The following is a 16,692-nucleotide window of genomic DNA, read 5'->3' on the forward strand; positions in this document are numbered from 1 at the left end:
TAAATATTAATTCAAAAACTTGAATGAGGACATAAAATCAGTTTTGTCTTCAAACTGATACCTACCAATTTTCCAACTCATAAACGAAAGGGAAACTGGATGTTTAATAATAATATATAAATTATCAGGAACCGACCGACACCCTGAATAATTCTGGTTCAAATTTAACGAGTTTCCTAACTTTAGGGTTCATTATTATAGATTTAGGGAGCGGGTCAACTTTAATATGTCATTATCCCAGCACAGATTTTATTATGATTGCTTGTGGATTTTTATCGCTACTAGCTGCGCCTCGCGGTTCCACTCCTTTAAGAATTTCAGGATAAAAGTACAATATGTGTAATATGTGTTCGTGGCTATGTAGTAACCGTTCACAAAATTTCATCCAAATCCTTACAGTAAATATACTGTAAATGCAATATTGCGAATGATGTAATAAATCTAATTCTTAAGTTAGTTATAAATAAGTGGTATTTAGGATTACGTTTGATTATCTATCAAACATAATCGGATCAAATACTCAGTTTTCTGAAAAGCATTTTATGGAAAATTACGCCGAAATAGAAATTTATGCTGGGCGCAATCGACAGCTTTAGTAAACACGTTCGTTGCTGTAGACCATATGAACGTAAATTAAAAATATCAAAGAAGAGACACTTGTATGAGTCAAGCGAATTGATTGATTTAAATAAATTGAGCAATGAAAAAAAAATTTTTTTTCAATCATTCGTTACTTGAAACGAACCAGGACAGTCACATAAAACGATTGATGATTTTTTATTACAGAAAACGATGTAATAACTGCATAATATATAATTGGTAAAACGAGATCAAACTAATTATCGAAAAAGTACAAGTGATGAAAATGTATACCTATATAATGGAACATAAAATATTCGATCTACATTATAAATTTAAACGTTCCACTAGAAAAGGTAGGTACTTTTTGAATGGAAGATGTTACACTTGCTTATTTCTATTATGTTTCTTTTCGAGTGTGTTAATTGCTAACACTGGTGTCAGATTGTATTAAAAACATTAGACGCATTTATAATGCATCGTAAGTATACTACCCTCCATAATGTACTATATTTCGTGGAACGTAACATATTAACTTTAATCAACTTTCTTCCTGCGTCCTCTTTAATTTGCGATTTAGCTCAGAAACAACGATACTTGCACAACTCGACGTAAACAGTTTTTGAAGTTCCGCATGCTGAAATGTTCTACATTCGTCTGTTTCAATTCGGTAAAGAGAAACTGTGTTGCTTTGTATACAATTTTCACCTTTATGCGATGCACATTGCCACATCTACTAAAAGTATTCAGTGAATTATATTGTTCATCGAGTTTCTACTATTTATGTAGACAAAAACAGAATCTTAATCCAGTGTAAATTATACAATTTCTTTATCATTGAGTTCAAGGTATAAAGCCAATGAAGTCATACCAATAATCAAGTATAAGCATTAAAATTTTTGTGTTGATGTCATCACATTGGTAATGAAATTTGAAAAGCATTATAATTTAGAACCAAATAAAAGACTAATCTTATCGGTGGTCGACCTTCATCGATTTACAGAGTAGTTGCCACCCTAAACTCAAAAGTTTGATATAAAAACAATAGCCAGCATTAGTCATGGTTCACGGATACCCATAAATCACCGAAAACTGGCACTATCGCGTGACGCCCGTCGCGTTACGTACGCGATGTCATAATTTTGTGTTGATTTCCTTCAGCCATGACTAATACTGTTTTCAAATGATTGCCTCCAAATTAAACTTCAGTTTTCTACAATGAGTTTGACCTCGCGCCAATTTGGTGCTTTTATCATGCTATAGTAACATTTTCAACCTCTTAAACTGACATGATGTAGAACTACTTGACGGTTGCGAATTATTTTTGCTTCTCACTCACGAAACAAAAGTTCAAGTAGAACAATAATGAACCATGACGAATCCACGAACACCTCACGAACGTCCTCCACATCTCTCTTTCTAAAAACGCATTGATAAATTCTATTCTATTCTTGTTAGTAGTTGTTGTTGTTAGTTTATTGTAGTTTCTAAACTTTTATATTCGGTGTCGATATATTTTACCTAGGTAATATCTTAGTCAAATAATTTGTATTCTTGACAATTATGAACAATGTATAGCAGCGCTTGAGTACTATTAATCCGTCAAATATATTTCAAGGGGAACTAGTAGCCAGTGGGACGAAAGCTGAATTATTTACTATAATATATACTTAGACCGTTGATATAGTGCGTGTACTAGATAAGTAATGTAAGGACTATTTAAATACGGTGCAAAATAGATGCTAAGACCCTATGACACGTAATATGACTCAAGCTATTTATGTAAACTAAGACTGAAGCTGTAGGCGATTGAATAACTTATGATAATGTTGGAACACCTGAGTGCATAGTTGCATGACTCAAAAATAGAAGTACTTACACGATTGAGGAATATTTAAAACAAGGTAATCGAAATGCATCACAAACCAGTAGTATTAGTATAGCAAGGACGTCATTTTTAATTAATTTGGTTATTCAAGTAGTCTCTCAGTAGTTTCAACGAAAGAATTTACAAATGCAAAATAGTACCAATTCATCATTTTTCAATGCAAAATAGAATTCGTTTGTCTATCAAACAGTGAATTGAAGTGAAAAGGTAATTTTATACGTCTGATAATTTTCAAGCGTTTCAATTCCACAGCCTAAGCAAACCCATCAGTTGCCAAGGAAGACGATAATTCACGAACTGTATAGCGTGGGGGGACTCTCACCTGAAGTGTGGAACTGGAAATTGGAAATCGTAACTCAACAAGTATTAGGCCACTAAATATTGAGAGTATAGAAGTGCTAAAGCATAGAGTGTACTTTAGTGATAGTATTATCGAGTAATCATTGGTATTAGAATTAAAAATATCTAATGATCTAGTGGATTGCGATTGTATTAGAATTCTGATAGATTGATGAGATATTACGTATTGTAGATATGGATTAAGACACGATGTAAGTATGAATGGAAGGGTAAGAATTTCCAGTCTTTACTTGTCGGAATCCCACAGGTGTTTTGTAAACTTACAGTAAATGAACATTTTTGAACAAAGATTTTATACAATACAGATTTGATTTGTTGTTCCCTTATCTGTTCCCTTCGCCATTTGTGATTAGGGGAAGGAAAACTCCGTTGCACCATCTGTAGGCCTTATCTATGCCTATAAATATTATACCGAGCCAGGAACAGAGGAGTTATGGTTGCGATGGTACCTCAACATTACCTGCTTTTCATGGATAATTCATGCACCCCGTCCACTGTTTCATAATTTTAAAGTTTTTTTTAGAATTTGATAAGTTTTATAACTGCTTGCATATACACAATACACATCTGTCTCAATTTATAGGTATTTATCTGTCTTACATTTTAAAGTATTTAATTATAGTTCATGTAACGTACTTAGCAGTAATAGTTTTTAGTTTAAAGTTACGATTTGTTTGTTTTTTTATCAGACAAACAATAAAAGATATGAAAATATATTTTTCAAATTAAAACCTATGCAAATATATATGTTCAGTTAATAACTCTCAATACTTAACAATTCTAAGTTATGCAAATTAATGCAGATTAGCAAAATTTTGCAACTATTGGCAACGATATTAGAAACATTCCATAATTTCTGTGACATTTAAAATTACACGCTATCTTGCCGAATTGATTGAGACATAAGTCAAGAGACATTGATATAATTAAGTGTAGGAGAGTGATTAATAAGAATATGAATATTAATACAAGCAATGAAATTAATTTCCAATCGAATTCCAATCAGGTGTGTACAAGGTGGAATAATGTTGCTATCAGTCTTATTTACCTGAGTCACAGATTAAATAATCCTGAGTCAACACGTTAATATTAAAAAACTTAGTTCACGAGTTTGAAAAAAAAAACGATGTAGACTTTGGTTTATATTTGTGAATTTATAACTTATTATGTGTGAGACAATGGGAAGTGAACCAAAAAACTAATTTGTGCTTATTTTGACCAAAACTGCAGTTTGATAATAAATTACGTTACAGATTTAGGTTAACGAAAATTAAAGCAGAAATGATTACGTAATGAGACATTTGTTGATTTGAGATTGTTATTTCGATGGGTTGGAGAGTAACAAAGCGTGTTCAAGTAAAAACCCATCAACTTTTGCAGTTTGTTGAAAATAAAACAAGACTTTAGTCTTTTTTGGTTCAAAAAAGTAATAATAGAATGCAAATTAACCAACTTTATTCTGAAATCTTGAAGAAATTCGCTGTCTGGCGGAAACTCACTAAAAGCAACAGTGGAAAATGCTAATTTGGTTCGGTCTTTGTTAAAACTGGGACTAAATTGTGAGCCTCAAAAGTGACTCATTTTAAGAACTTTTGCTTTGGACTTTCAATCTACTATTTTTGGTTAATTAATCTGCAGCTTTTGTAGCAGTGGTGTAATGGTTACACCTGACGAATCAAAAGATCGCAGGTTCGAATCCTGCTCGTGCCATATGAGTTATACCAATCTAATTCATTTTCATAGACCACCTTCTGCTTCCGGTGAAGGAAAACATCGTGAGGTAAAATGCGCACTCGCTTTATTAGATATTAACTTGTGTGTGAAATAGAGAATGGCAATGGCAAACCACTCCATTAATAGTGCCAAAAAAGGTGTTGTGTGTGTTTCATTCCATCCTCAGCCATGAGGAAATACGAGTATGAAGAACAATACAGCTAAAAATATCAATTCAGGAAGAATAAACCCCTTAAAAATATAATAGTACCTTAGTACTAACATTCGTTTCATTTACTTGTGAAGCGAGTGATAAGAAAATATTTAGTCATCTTAGGTAGGCCAGTTTTTTTTTAAATTGGCATCATTGTGAGTTTAATTATATTTTCTTTTCTATTGAGGCATCTTAGTTTTAGGTGTACCTAAAACTAAGCCTCAATAGAAAAAAAATATAATTAAACTTACGAATGATAATAAAAACGGTATCGAATAATAATAAAATACATAGTGTATTCTCAGAAAATTATACTTTTTCATGTTCATTCATTCGTTCCATTATTAAAGGTGTTATTAGCTACCTAAAAACAACATAATGTAATATACCATCTAGCACAATTAATCATACAGAATGCGGTCATGGCCTCAACAACTACCTACATTATCTGCTAACAGCTAATACATGCAAAGCTGTGAATATAATTACAATATTTAGTTAACTTTGTGAAAAATTCAAAATTATGCCATAATTATCCAATTTGTAAATTTTGTGATAATAATTCTTCAAAACCACTGTTTCAAATTAAATGAAAACGAAGCAGGACTAAAGTAGTAGCCATTCAATATATATTATTTATAAATTAAGCCACACCATCACATTTATAGGTATAATAATATTATAAACGTCTCACCTCAAAATGACGTGGACAGTGTTGCCACATCTCAATTTTTATTTTTCCCTACCGTCGCCTCTTGACTTCTCTGAGGACTCTTTTGAAAATTGCACGAGGGGAGCGTTGATTAATAAAAAAAATCTCGCTTTTGATTGAGAGGAGGCACGTCCTCGCAGTGTGAAATACGCCAATTTTTCAAAAGAAAAATTATACTCTGCATGTCATTCTAGTAAGTGAATTGGCTCCGTGATATGTTTCAGCGAAATAAATTGAGTTCTTTGAAATGCTGAAATACAATTATGTATGTTGACGGCGTTGTACACGTAATTTATTACATTTGTGAAATAAGTGCGACACTCTCATTCAAGTTATGCTGAATATTAAAAAAATAACAATATAAATAAAATACATATATCAATTTTATCTTTGATTTTTTCTATTATTTGAAAAGAAATAAAAGACATCTTCGACTTACTTATCGAATGAAAACATTTTAATAAATAATACCTACCATAAGATCTCTTTCGTAAGCGTCGTCTCATCTCTAAACTAAAACAACCAAACTCCATGTCCAATTTTGCATCACATCTTAATCCAGATTGTAACCTAGTGACAAGAGTATCATCTAACACCTGGTGAGAAATGCAATCAAGTTTAATTATTACGCGTATTAATAACAAGGGTGCACTTGAGGCGAGGGGCTTACCCGTCGCTATGGCAACACCCCGCGGGTGGAACGCAGCCTGCAACACGGCCTGCACGCACTGCCTTTACTTATTTACGAGTTGAGCTGATTACAGTTGTAATTGCTTCTTTTCAGCTTTAGGCTTGTCATATTATTAAGAAGAGCACTCGAGTTTTTAACATCCTTTTTTACATTTTCGCATGGTTTAACTTAGTCGTACGTTTAGAAGATTCAGTAATGCTCCGCTTTAAGCTTGTCATATTAAGAAGAGCTGTCGAGATTTTTTCCATCTTTTTTGCATACTTGGTTTAATAAGGTCTCAAAAGATTCAGTAAATGCCCAGCGGCTTTATATATTTTGTATTAAGAGCATGAAGTCTTTTCCCGTCCTAAATAGGACCACTCCACATCCTACCGTGGATGTCGTACGAGGTGACTAAGGGACAAGTAGCCTTAAGAGCTGGTAGACAACAATAGCTTGGTTTTGGTTACTAGATTTGCGTTCAGAGGATACGGTCAATACTACATTGTATATCAGTTCAGTATAAGTGGTTGCGGTTGTGTGCCTTTCCTTATTTATTATTCGACGACAAAACGATTAAAATTTTATGCACCCACATTCCACATATTATTTATTGAAGCTACTATGTAGGCATTTGCAATACTAAAAAGATTTTTAGTTGAATCTTGCGAATATTAATAGTTTACTTTAAACGAGCTATTTCTTCTATAGGAAGATATTTCGTAACGGCTTCATATTTTTTTAACTTTTAAAATTCCGTCTACGACAGTTTATGTTGAAGTTAATTTATCTCCTCTGATAATCCGTTTCGCACAAAAATTCTTATTAATTTAAAAATTCAATACTATTCACGATTTTAATAATCTGAGGGAAGCTCTGTTACCTAAAAGTATTTATTTTATTAGTATCAATCAATCAAAATACTATTAATTATTTATTATACTACTAATAATTTTATTCAACGAGTGTTAACATACAATATATCGTTTTGTGAAATCTTATCTATTATTGAAACAGAAAATTCGATGTGAACATGATACAAAGTGCATACAGTAAATGCATGCAGCAAACTCGCTTACGATTGGTTGTTATCGAGACACGATAGACTCAATACTATCACAGTATCGCTGCAAAGTCTGTATTGATTAGCTACACTTAGCAAGTTCACTGTTCAAGTTGAACTCAATCAAAATGAATAAGTGAATGAAGGTTTACACAATCCTACTGCCATACTAAAGAAACGTTTTTTTGGGAGATAGTAGTTGGGAAGATAAAGAGGGCCATTAAACTCACCTGTAGCACTTGCTCAATGTGAACTGTGGCAACGGCAGCGTTTATGGAACCAACCCCTGTCGCTGAACCTCGTGATGTAGTAACGTGGTCGCAACAAAAACGTTTCTTACGTTTATTCTATACAGTTTGGAAAGTCACGATTAGGTACATATTCCATGAAACATTTTTTCTGTGCGCACGTTTCAATTTGACATTCATATCCATACTAATATTATAAATACTGTCTGTATATCACGATTTAATAGCTTTAGCTATTAAATCGTGATCAAAATCGGTGATGATTTTGATGAAATTTTATAAATGAAATTTTATAGATGAAGTTTTATGAACATTGTAATGTTCTTTTTTATAAAAAGAACAACATACGTTTATTTATAAATGAACATATTAACAGTATTCGGGCACTTGTGTGCCAATTTTACGATATTTGTTCTCTAATAGTGACAAGCACTTACCACTAAAAATAGATCCGAACGAAATATAAAATAATAATATATACCTTATAATTTAGAAAAACATGCTATATATATTTCAGTATACATAAAACTTAAGTTTAGAATAAGATTTACTGTTTAAATTGTTAAACCCGTAAATATATTTATGTAGAAAGTACAATTAGGTACGCGAGAATCCTCCTTTTCTTCTTCAATATGGCAATTTCCACATTTACTGCGCATAAAATGATTTAATTGCACTGAAGCTTCACGGAAATGACGCCTAGCCTATTGGCCAATCAATTCTCTGTGTTGTTCGAGTTGTAAACGTCTCGTAAAGTCAACGATGCAACCCAGATGGGTTGGAAAAACATCGATGAATTGTTGCATTTTAAAGACTCAGTCAGTTTTCTATTTAAAGAATGGACATCACACTGGCGGACACAGTACTGCAGTGCTATATAGCTGTTACAACAATGAATCTTCTTTTTCGTCGAGTGTCCGCTAAAAGCGGAAGCTTAATGATTATCATCCGTAGTTTAAGTTAATTTTATTTTGATTCAAGAATTTTTTTATTATGTTGTGAAATGTTTTAGTAAAAATGATTTTTGTAAGTTCCAGATAGACTCGCACCAATCTACACTTACATAGAGTGACACAAGTTTATTTCTGCGTACTTAGGTTTCGATTCTTAAATGAAACAACTATACTTAGAAATGTAAAGTTTTAATAATGCTGATTGTTTTGAGAAATGTTACCTACAATCCATAAGTAGACTGTATAGGAATATTTTCAGTACAAAAACACTTACAACTGTGATTCAAAAGATGGATTTCAAATTCGTATTGGTTCCGTTTACTAATCGGCTACACACAATAAATAAGTTCATACAAATCAATGATAAAATTGTATAAGGATATCAAACATTTCGAAATATTTACAAAAGAATTGAAAAAGAAATTATACTATATCACAGTCACTAGAGAAAGATGAAATTTATAGCCTAAATTACAGCAGTCTATTCATAAAACACATCCACTTTAGTTAGCTACGATTCCTCCCGTTACACCGTATCGGAATCATATAAATAGACACCATAAAATATTTGACATGACGCATGATATCAGTGAAAATACAAATTGCCTTCATTACTTTTATACAGCTAAATTAACCATGAATAATTTTTATTGGTCAATCGTAAAGTGTAAGATGTAATGAAACATGGTCATGGCAATTAATTTGTATACAGAATCGATCAATTAAGTTGGTGTAACGGTCTTCCAATTTAACCATAACATTCAATATAATGCAGAGATCTTTCTTACATATTTACAATTTACTAGTTTATTATTGCTTGAATTACGTACTAATGATATTTGTTTACAATATTGTCGATGGAAATCGAATTAGCTTCTATATGAATGGCTAGAACATGCTGATGCGCCCGATTGGTTGCCGAATGCACGCATTTCTCTGTAGTCTGTTTCTCTGTGGACAATCAAATATTGTCACATTGTAAATGAAAATATCCTCTTTGAAAATAAAATTATGAAAAAAAAAAAAGACTTTGCAAAAACGGATTACACTCCGAGAGTGCCGGCAGAAATGATAACTTGATTATGAATTTTTGACGGCTTACGAATTTTCGGTCACGTGACCTGACGAGTTTAACATTTTTTACCCATCACAAAAAGTGTACAACGCCGCTAAAGAAGTTTTCACTTCATAAAAAACTAAAATTTGTCCATTACGGTCGAGACATAGAAGAACTTAAACAACTCACCTTTCATATGGCGGTGGCGGCAATATATCGCATAGATTCATCCTACATTTTTCTTCACTCCTTCCCGTGTTAGAACGATTCATATCTTGCGTTCCTTGTCGAAAACTGTTTTCTTTCCCCAACCAATGCCATTGAGGATAATCATAATCTAATTCAGCCACAGCCCACTCTTTATTAGCATCATGATGGCTTGATGATCTCGAGTGATTAGTTTTACAAGATGGACAATCTTCCATTGACATATCTTGAACTTCATCGTCATTTCCACATTTAGTCATTTCACTGTATTCTTTAGTTAAAGTGGAGCTACTACTTCTACAGCATGTCGAACATTCTTCATTGGAATATTGATTACTTTCATAGGATCGTAGGTACCATGCTGTTATCATAGGAACCTGGACTTATGGCACATTTCACACAAGAATCTTCTGCGTCAGTGTGATCCTAAAACAAATTGTAAACGCTATTTCAGTGTTCAGTTGAAAACAATATATTAAAGTGAAAATATTGAGGTTTTGAAAATAATAATATGTTATCGATAAAATTATATGGATTGGATTGTCATTTATATTGGTAAAAGATCTGGTCTATTTTTCAATTTACCAACCCTGTAATTTAGTTCAGTATATATGGCACTTGTAGCGTACGGCTCTGGTGCGATTCTCCTGTGTTCTTCTTGAGGCATTGCGTTCATGTGCGGATGTTGTGGCAACGTGTACTCTGCTTCCATAGCCATTGTCCCTATGGAATGTCCACCTATGAAATAGTAAACAAACTAAAATATACAAGCATTTAAATCGATGGTACATTAACGTGACATCTTGAAAATAATTCCAAAATTACGTGATTCATAGAAGTTCTAATTGACAAGTAATTCCTTACCATGTAAAAGACTTTGATGGCAATTTAAAATTTCTATTCTAGGTTCGTTCGAACCTTCATACAATGGCCGTTCTCGGAGCCACACCGCTTCTTTTCCTAACAAACATTGTTGAGCGTTTGCAATTGCAGCACCAGAAATAAAATTATCTGAAAAATAAATGGAATATTAAAAAAAAATATATCCTATCATTAATAACAATATTGCTAAAAGTAACAAGTATCTCACCAGTATTATTTTGACTTTTTCTCTGCTTTGTATTTCTTCGTCGAATGAAGACTATAACTGCGCTTCCGATTACAATCAAGACTAGTAACACTACACATAGAGCTAAAAGCCACGTTTCTTGGAACATAGACAATATTGCTTTGTCTCTCGCTGGCTCAGTCCTGAAACAGGACATGGTATCTATTGTTGGGAAAACATAAATTTTAATAGATGTACTATATCTACCTAGATGGATAGGGTTCATAACGAGATCCTTTTTATTATATTTTTTCAATATAGCATAGGAATTAATTTAATATCTACATGTTTGTACTTATTTAATTTTTTTATGACTTACAAACATTTTGTGAGAGCTAGCTAGAGTAATAACAGTTAAGTTTTATGTGTAAAGTAAATAAATAAAAATTAAAGATGTGACATTTCGAAACTTACTGAACATAATGCCTTTGTGTTTGCGTAGGAACCATATGTATTTGAGCTGGTAGGCTAAAAGGCCCATGACCTCGGCGAGTAACCGCGGCTGCCCGGGCTACATAACGTCCTCCAGCCCTCAATGAACTAGCTGCAGCTGCTCGAGTCCGAGCTCCCAAAGACATCTGCCCAACCACCTTACCACCAGGACTTCCACCAACCCTTACTTCAATCTTAAATAAAAGTTTCACCAAAGTTAGTACATGTTATCCTATCAAGCTGAGAACACTTGTTACTTTCGAGTTTGGTTATTTATGTTTTAAAGAGATTTATAACATAAATAACCAAACTCAAAAGTAACAAGTGTTGCTAGTTTGATCAAGTTTCGATAGGTAAATAAATGGATCTAGTTTGCAGTGTAAAAGTACTAACCAAGTAACCAGAAAGTTCACCGTTCCAAGTATGTACGGGAGGCGGATCCCAGCGAATCCACGCTGACGTCGCATTTATCACTCCGGCTGAAAGGCTTTGCGGCGGCGCCGTTGGGACTAAAAAGTAGTCGTGATATTAAATTCAGGAAATTTACTTCTAAACAAACTACATGCAATTTACTTGCATACTTACTATCCTCTTCAGTAAATCCAGTCTTCATATTGGATGGCTTGCCTAGTAATAACTTGTAAAATGGCATCAAAAACACGTCGTACTGTGCATACGGTAATAACCCTGTGAGAATATGACTAGATGATCCACTATTGTGGACTGTGGTCATTGAAAAGTTTTCGTACTTAATAAAATTGGCTAATGAATCGTCAGTATCATTCGAATTGTTAGCATTGTGTATTAAATATTTTTTGTTTAGCGATGTCCCATTAAACCATATTTTAACACCTTCCAGATATTCATTATAGTCAGTCATAACCTGGAATAAATATTCAGTATTAAGAAAGTCTTCAACTCATTGTTTAATTTTAGACAATCGAGATATAAAACTTACATCCCAAACTATTTTAAGCGTAGTCGATGAGATTCCTTCCACTCGTCTTAGTGCTAAGACATCCTGTTGTAAATATCGCCGAGCTTGTACAAGTTCATATTGAGTCATCGGAGGATGGTTTTGTGGTTTACTCAATTCAGTTTGAGGAGTTGAAAGTTCTGGATCCCCTTTAAATGAATTTGCTTCTCTTCTTAACACCTACAATTTTTTTTATGATAGAGTTATATCAATTTGACTGAGATAAAAAATAATGCAATGAATCAGACTTTATAAATTACCTGTAGAGTTGCTGTATGTGAAGCACTGCCTGCAGCGCTTACTGCTACACATGTCAATCTGCCAGCATGTTGTGTTAATACCCGATCCAGATACAATGACCCCGTACCATGAGCTGATTTTGGAAATACTAGTTCCTAAACAATTACATTTTTATTTAACAAAAATATTATTAGTTGACTTGATTAATGCAATTTAAAGATAACATAGGTTTACTTACTTGAGAACCCTCCATTGTCCAAAATACAACTGGTTTTGGTGAACCCTCAGCTTCGCAAGGAAACGATACCGCTTCTCCTTCCCATACTGTTTGGTCTGATGGGACTCTTGTAAAATAGGGTAATGCTGTATAAAAAATAAGTTATCAGTAAAAATGACTAAAATATACACTTTAATACTAAGTCAAGTAAATTTATTATCTTACTGTTGACTGTTAATATAGCAGTTGTAGCGCTAGATCCGGCTTGACTTTCAGCGCGACAAGTGTAGGCGCCAGCATCTGAAGCAACCACTCGATCAATTCTCAGAGACCCTCGGCGAATAATTGCGTACGGCGACAATGATCCATTATCACGTGACCAAGTTACTGATACATCAGACTCTGGTGATGCCTAAAATGTAAATCGTGGTAAATTGACCTATTGTGATAGCATAAACGTAGCTTTTATAATTTTGCATTACAAGCTAAGCTTTTATTATAGGCAAGGAATGTAACAAAGCAACGAAATAAGATACCGCTGTAAACTTACTTGGCAATGAAACTCGATGTTCTGGCCTATTAGCGCCGTTATATTATTAGGTTTCACTAGAAAATGTGGTCTGCGTAACACGAGTAACGTTGCAGGACGCGATTGCCTTTCTCCTGCCACATTTGATGCTACACATCGATACACACCGCTATCTGATGGAAGACTTTCCAGTATTTTTAGATTACCTCCATTCACTACGGATATCCTGGAAACGTATATTGACGTGTGAAAATGGACAAACTGTTACAAGATATTGTAACTTTATTCTTTATAGAGCAAGAGTATAGTTTTACCTTCCATTAACTTCAGTATCTAAACTTTGGCCATCTTTAGTCCAATGTACGGAAGGTTCAGGTCCACCTTTAGGTGATGAACATTCAAGTAACGCTGGTTCTCCACTAGCCACTTTGACATCACGTGGTTCAATTCTAAATTCATCTCGTAAAACTGCAATCATATTAGAAGTCTATTATTGCCTTCCACAACCATATTCCGTTATCGAAACTAGTCAGCAATCATATATGAAGTTGTAACATTAATTATGTTAGCTCATCTAATTACAGAAAGAAAAATTAGCATTACCTGCAATCGTTAGCGTGGCGTTCTTGCTAACTGCCTCGCCAACTGAATTTCTTGCTACACACCAGTATACACCTTCATCGCTTTCCTTTTTACCACGCATAACCCTACAAGGTAACAACTTAATTAGCCCTCAAGTAGTAAAGCAGAACATAAAACTGCCATAAAACAATTTTCAGACTTCGAACATTATCGTTTGCTCACGAAAGGGACTGTGTAAATATTTCAGTAGCGAAATCGGTCTGAAGCAAATATTTTATGCTGCTATAAAATTATCATTACTGCAGTAAATTAAGACGTTTGGGACAGTTCTGTTGTGATACTACCTAAGTTTGTTGCAATTTATTTAAACGCGGTACCATAACTTTAATTTGGGTACATAAATTGTTTTTAAATTTGATCAATATCTGACGTAAATTTTGTTTCAATTTATTCTAAGTAACTTTAATCATTAATATTTTAAAATGCTAATAGAAAAGTGTTAATATAATGGCCAGAAGTTGCTATGGAGAGATATGAGTGGAAAAATAAGGGGGAGGCCTTTGGCCAGCAGTGGGACACAACACCTACAGACTAGATTTTAAAAAGTACTTCCTAAAAGTTATTGTAATGATTAAATTTTGTGACAGAAATCAATCTTATGAATAATATTTGTCCTTTCAATAGCTCTTCAAGAATTATATAGCACATCCATGAACTTGATTTCCACTACCGTAACACAATAATATCATCGACGTAAGCTACATTTGTATTTATTACACAAGCTTACCTAAGAAATAGCAATCCGTCTTCAAGCAGCACCCTATGAGGGTGATCTGTAGGGGCAAGCGGCACCCCATCTTTATACCACTGGATCGTGGGCTTTGGCTTGCCTTCAGACACGCACCGTAGTGTCGCCGGTTCACTTCTCCCAACTATCGTGTCAGCAGGATGCTCTTTGATTCGAGGTGCGCGGCTTTGGGCTTCATGGAAACAAGGTGGTTATGGTAATAATAAACATACATGGACTAAAATTGAGTTAGCTTCAGACTGTTCGAATATACAGTAAATAGGTTAAACATTCATTACATTCCTATTTTTAGTTATCGTTATAATAATTGATATCTGGAAATGATCCGTCTCATCCCTATTGCAGAAAATACTTAGCTAGTTTAAAGTCATCAAAAATGTGAGCGCCCATTGTCGACAATAAACGTTTAATTACAATTATCCGAACGAAAAAATCTATGTAATTAAAATTTGTTCCGATTTAGGTTGACACGGGTTAATTTATATTCGTACACGTGAAATGACAAATGACTCCTAAAAAAGACAAGGTAAATGATTGTTACAATATTTCACCCATGCTATTTTACGTATTAGCACAACTTTCATGCGTTTGCATAAAAAATGACTCTTTCAAAAGATTTAATTTCGGAGATTACAATTTGATCGTACCTTTGGAAAAGGATAGACGATGGATCATGGAGACGAAGCCTATTTGAATTGTAAACAATGGCTACGCGTCGTGGAATGACAATAAAGGATAATTATGAACAGTAAATAACACCTGTTTATACATTCCCTTTGATACAACAATGGGTCGGCAAGGACTATGATAAGGGCATGAAGGAATAAAAAACGCTTAGCCTTTTAGATAAAACAAAAGAAATTTAAATATTCATTATTGTTTCGTTACTGTTGTGATTTTAAATTATACACACTTTTATAATTCGATTTCGATTTATAATGTACCTTATTTAAAAAAATTGTAGACACTTATTAGCAAACACCTATTCAAGCATTCAGTTGAGTGCAAATAGTTTGTTGCTGATGAATATAGCTGTATTCATTGAAAAAAAAATTCAATCAGAGTGTCAAGTTGCAAAATCGTATAAACCAATAAATCTTTCAGCATTACTAAGTATTAAAATAAAAAAAAGTCTCCAAGTTGCTGATTAAGATTATGCTCATTAAGATTTTTATTTTCACTTACCTTTTGCCGCATATGGAAAACTGAACAAAAGATGCAAAATAAAGACTCCCATGAACTGGTTCCATCCTCGTTTATCAGTTTTAATTGGTCCCGCGACCATACTTGACACTACTGATTACCGTCAATGTGCACACTATGTTCACTGCAACTTCTCATTTCTATAAAAAAAAACAGTGTTGCCAATTTTTTTCAAGTCGCGATTGTTGAAAATTTCACCGAGTTTTCCGACATCGCGATGTATTTCCGCGATGAGCGACACAACCTCCCCGCGCGCATGCCGTGGGGTTACTGCCCCCCACTCTAAAGTTGTCATTTCGCGCCGACTCAGTGCAGCTTTGCGGATTGGAGCTCGGACAAGCTCGATGATGATTTTGGACTTCAGTCCGTGCATATTTTACTAATTGGCATGGCACTGCCGCCTTTTAATGCTTTTTAAATATTCGAGTGGAATTTTTCAGTGTTCGAGTGAAAATTTGAGGAATTTACATGCCATATTAATGAAGTTTCGCTTTAATTAAAAAGTTTTTAATACTTAGTTGATTTTTTTTGGCTGGAAAATTATGTGCTCATAATTATGAGCACTTACATTGAAAAATGTAGTGATAAATTCCAGTGAAGTATACATGTTCAGTAATTGACTTCAAACAAGATATGACTTATGTTAAATAAGTAATTACTATATCTCTAAATACCACAATAATGATCTACTAAAAGACCAATAATAGGATGAGTTGGTATATGTTACTGGTTTTTCTTCATAGTCGTATTCCTCATGGCTGAGGGTCGTGGTCGTTACGTGGAATTAAACACACAACAACTTTCTTGGCATTAAGTAATGGAGTGGTTTGCCATTGCCTTCTCCATTTCACACACAAGTTAATAATCAATGCAGGTTTCCTTACGATGTTTTCCTTCACCGGAAGCAAGTGGTGGCCGATGAAAACTACCTTC

The 16,692-nt window shown here is 33.8% G+C and overlaps 1 protein-coding gene across 1 annotated transcript; it reads right to left on the reverse strand.

The window, feature by feature from the left end:
• Positions 1 to 9,129: 9,129 nt before the first annotated feature.
• On the reverse strand, positions 9,130 to 15,986 carry LOC128672549 (protein sidekick-1-like). The gene is given in 18 exon segments (XM_053749776.2): positions 9,130 to 9,351; positions 9,647 to 10,014; positions 10,016 to 10,090; positions 10,254 to 10,402; positions 10,529 to 10,675; positions 10,755 to 10,915; positions 11,187 to 11,398; positions 11,598 to 11,713; positions 11,790 to 12,087; positions 12,163 to 12,360; positions 12,441 to 12,575; positions 12,659 to 12,783; positions 12,863 to 13,049; positions 13,188 to 13,392; positions 13,481 to 13,634; positions 13,770 to 13,873; positions 14,536 to 14,728; positions 15,742 to 15,986. Coding segments are annotated over 18 exon segments (3,009 nt in total). The 5' UTR covers positions 15,842 to 15,986; the 3' UTR covers positions 9,130 to 9,269.
• Between the last annotated feature and the right edge of the window lie 706 nt (positions 15,987 to 16,692).

Source organism: Plodia interpunctella, chromosome 9 (assembly GCF_027563975.2).
Source record: "Plodia interpunctella isolate USDA-ARS_2022_Savannah chromosome 9, ilPloInte3.2, whole genome shotgun sequence".
In the NCBI taxonomy this organism is placed as follows: Eukaryota; Metazoa; Arthropoda; class Insecta; order Lepidoptera; family Pyralidae; genus Plodia; species Plodia interpunctella.